Source organism: Mandrillus leucophaeus, unplaced genomic scaffold (genome assembly GCF_000951045.1).
Source record: "Mandrillus leucophaeus isolate KB7577 unplaced genomic scaffold, Mleu.le_1.0 Scaffold126, whole genome shotgun sequence".
In the NCBI taxonomy this organism is placed as follows: Eukaryota; Metazoa; Chordata; class Mammalia; order Primates; family Cercopithecidae; genus Mandrillus; species Mandrillus leucophaeus.
The window spans coordinates 2,746,265-2,749,606 of record NW_012100987.1 but is presented as its reverse complement, the minus strand read 5'-3'; the positions used below and the strand labels follow the sequence as shown (position 1 = coordinate 2,749,606).

The 3,342-nt window shown below is 35.9% G+C and overlaps 1 protein-coding gene across 1 annotated transcript in view; it reads right to left on the bottom strand.

Moving 5' to 3' along the window:
* KLF12 (Kruppel-like factor 12) overlaps positions 1-3,342 on the bottom strand; it is a 507,200-nt gene that overhangs the window by 34,558 nt on the left and 469,300 nt on the right. The window contains exon 7 of the mRNA XM_011972015.1: positions 436-593. Within this exon, the coding sequence (XP_011827405.1) occupies positions 436-593 (158 nt within the window). The remainder of the gene's footprint in view (positions 1-435; positions 594-3,342) is intronic.

Below are 3,342 nucleotides of genomic sequence, written 5' to 3'. Positions count from 1 at the left end.
TATCTGTCATTTTTTATTTTCCAGTTGCTTACCTATTTGCTATTTGGGAGAGAGTTTTGAGGAGAGAAAAAAGCACAATCTAAAAGAATGGATAAAATACTAACTTTAAGAGAGAATAATTTTGTTCAGCTTCCCCTTTTATGTCCCACGTGGACATTTTTTAAAACTGATAGACTATATAATGATTAAGTGGTGATGCTGATTATGAGAAAGACTACTAAATCACTGTGTTCCCAGCATTCTAAAAGCTCAAATACTTCATTGGTTTCTCCAGTTTCTCTCTTTCTCGAGAGAGAGAATACACTCCGCCTAGAAGGAGGGAACCGGATTTGAGAGGTACACAGGCTGAATGAGTACGAAAGGCTCCTGAGGTAAGTGGCCGGCGCTTTATGGACTCCCAGTGGCTCACAGGTGAGAAGCCCTGCAGAGCGGTACCTGTATGTGTCCTCCGGTGAGCCTTCAGGTGAGAACTTTTTGTGTACACTTTGTTGCATCCCTCAAAATCACATCTGTGGATACGCCGTTTTCTGGAGTCTGGGGATTCAGACCGTCTCTGGCGTCTTGTGCTCTCAATACTAAATGGTGAAATTGAACTGGAAAAAGAAAAAGTGGAGTTACATGGTGAGATGCACAGCACCCCGTTTTGGTTCTAGTGGCATGGGAACATTGTCTCAGACACTACAGCTTCACAGACTCAAGGCCACACGACCATAGTTCTTGCTACCACTCTCTTGGGCAGATCTCACTTTTTGAATCCTAAAAGGCAGGCAGCGTGAGTTCTTTCTGGCAAAACACTCCAAGGGAGAGAAAGACATGCTTCAAACGACAATAATAAAAACTGAAAGCAAATGAAAGCAGTGGTCGGTGAGTATTTCTTCATGATCAGAAGAAACAATCTGGTAGGGGTAAATTACCATCTCACGGTTTTGAATTTCTGAATATCCTGATAGACAAGATTATAAGAAGCCTTGCTACAGACAAATGAATGACAAAATGATACATTTAATAAGTCACAAGAAGGTCTGCACTGCATGTGACAACATAGAAACTCCTGTAAAATCACAAGGTACGCTTCAAAACAAGTGAGGTCCGGCTGAAAGGAATGACATCAGTAACATGAATCATGACAAGTTATTTCTGTTTGGTGAAACGCACCTGACATTTAACTTTTCTAGTTGGAGTTGCTTTGTGGTGAGGAATAACATACATTGTCTTTAAGGATTAGCTGTACCACCATTATAAAAAAAGTTTTAACTAAGAAATTTGGCCCTGACTTGCATGTTGTTTAATCTGAATGCCCCAGTAGAAAAACAGGATTAGTTTATAATGTCACGTAATTGATTAACATGTACTTTAAAAAATCTTAATCTCTTTCGATTGAGACAGAAATAATGACTCATCTTTTTTAGTTATCCATGACGTTCTTTAAAATTACAGTGACATACAATAAAAAAGAAGTCACTCATATTTCTACTCTACAAAATGTATTACAGTTAATATTTTGACATATTTTCTTCCAGCTTGTTCACATTTTGATGCTTTTAAAAATTAATTTTTATTGGTAAATCACCTCTTTTAAAAGTTGAACATTACTGATGAAGATCAATTCCCCTCTTGTTTTCCACCATGATCCTGGTCCTTTCTCCTCCTTCCAGGGAAAAGCCTCTATCCTGAGTTTTCTTTACCTCTTTCCAATTCTTTATATTCTGTTTACCTATTCACACCTGCATTTGCAGACATTCTTTTTTTTTGTTTTTTAAGTCATATGAATAATATCATGCTGTTTATATCATTCTGCAAATTGTTTTATTCTTATTTTTTTATTCAACATTTAACATTTGAGATTCATCCGTGTTGATATAAATGCCATAATTCACTTATTTGAAGTGCTATATACTTATAACTTACCAATTTTAAGATCTATTTTTTAATATTTTAACCATCTCTAAAATCAGAATGCTTCTTACAATTGATGGCTTATTGTAGTTTTACTGGTGTAATTTTTTTTATTAGTGGTACATAAAGTAATGGGGCATTTCACAGTTGATGACATTTCAACTTAGATCAGGGGTCAGTGAACTTTTTCTGTAAAGGGCTAGATAGTAAATATTTTATTTCAACACTGAGGGCCACATAGTCTTATGTTGTAACTAATCAATTCTACAACTGTATCATGAAAGCACCCATAGATTATATAAAAACAAATGATTGTGGTTATGTTCCAATAAAACTTTGTTTACAGAAACAGTGGGCTGGCCAGGCACAGTGGTTCAAGCCTATAATCCCAGCACTTTGGGAAGCTGAGGCAGGAGAACCGCTTGAGTCCAAGAATCTGAGACCAACCTGGGCAAGAAGGAGAGACCCTATCTCTACAAAACAAATAAACAAACAAACCAAAAAACAGTGGGCTGTATTCTGTCCATGAGCTGTGGTTTGCCGACTATGCAGTTACATGAAACATGGTGGGAGTCCAGTGAATATTCATTGCCATTTCCCAAGTGATGGACACATAGACTACTTGTAATTTGCACTTTTATATTGCTCCAGTGAATTTTTTTCTGAAAGTCTCTTTCTGCACACATGTGTCTTAAGATTTCAGCGTACCTTCTCCCTTTTACTAATAAATTAGGCAAACAAAGCTTTATGTTGGGTAAGGTCAAATATAAACAATATTTATCTACCTGTGTCTCAAACAGTTTTATGCAAGATCTACATTAGTAGAATGAAAGAACACATGTTATGTATGGCCAAGCCACCATTTTCAGCTTTCTTATCAATGTAGACTTGTGACTTTCCACATAATTGACTCACAGTTGCAGGGATTGGGGTCTACCGTGGAAGGAGTCAAAATAGTGTGGCTGGCCTGCCTCATGTAAGAATAGCTGTAGTTACTCCTGACAAGGTATATTTTTATCACTGGGTTTGATTCCCATGAACAAGTAAGGTTGTGTGGTGATAACAGAGCAACAGTAATTCATTTCTGGAATATGTAGTTATGAAAATAAATATTGATCTTGGCACTTCCTTTTTTTCCTGAAAAAAAGGAAGTCATTCATAGTGTTGTACAATGTTTAACATCTTTTAAAAGTGAGAAAATGATAGAGTATTTGTTTTCTGCAAGTTATAACTTAAAGTCTATAAGAGCACTTTGTTTTGTATAATATTTTCTACACATGAATATATAGAAGTCTAAATGTAACTATGCATAAACACACAAACAGAGGCTTTTGCTGAGTTTCATTGATTTTAGCTATTTATCTTGCTATCTGTATATAAGGAGAAAAGTAAAAAAATAAAAAAAAGAAAAACCAACCAAAAAAACCCTGAAATCAGAATTCAGTC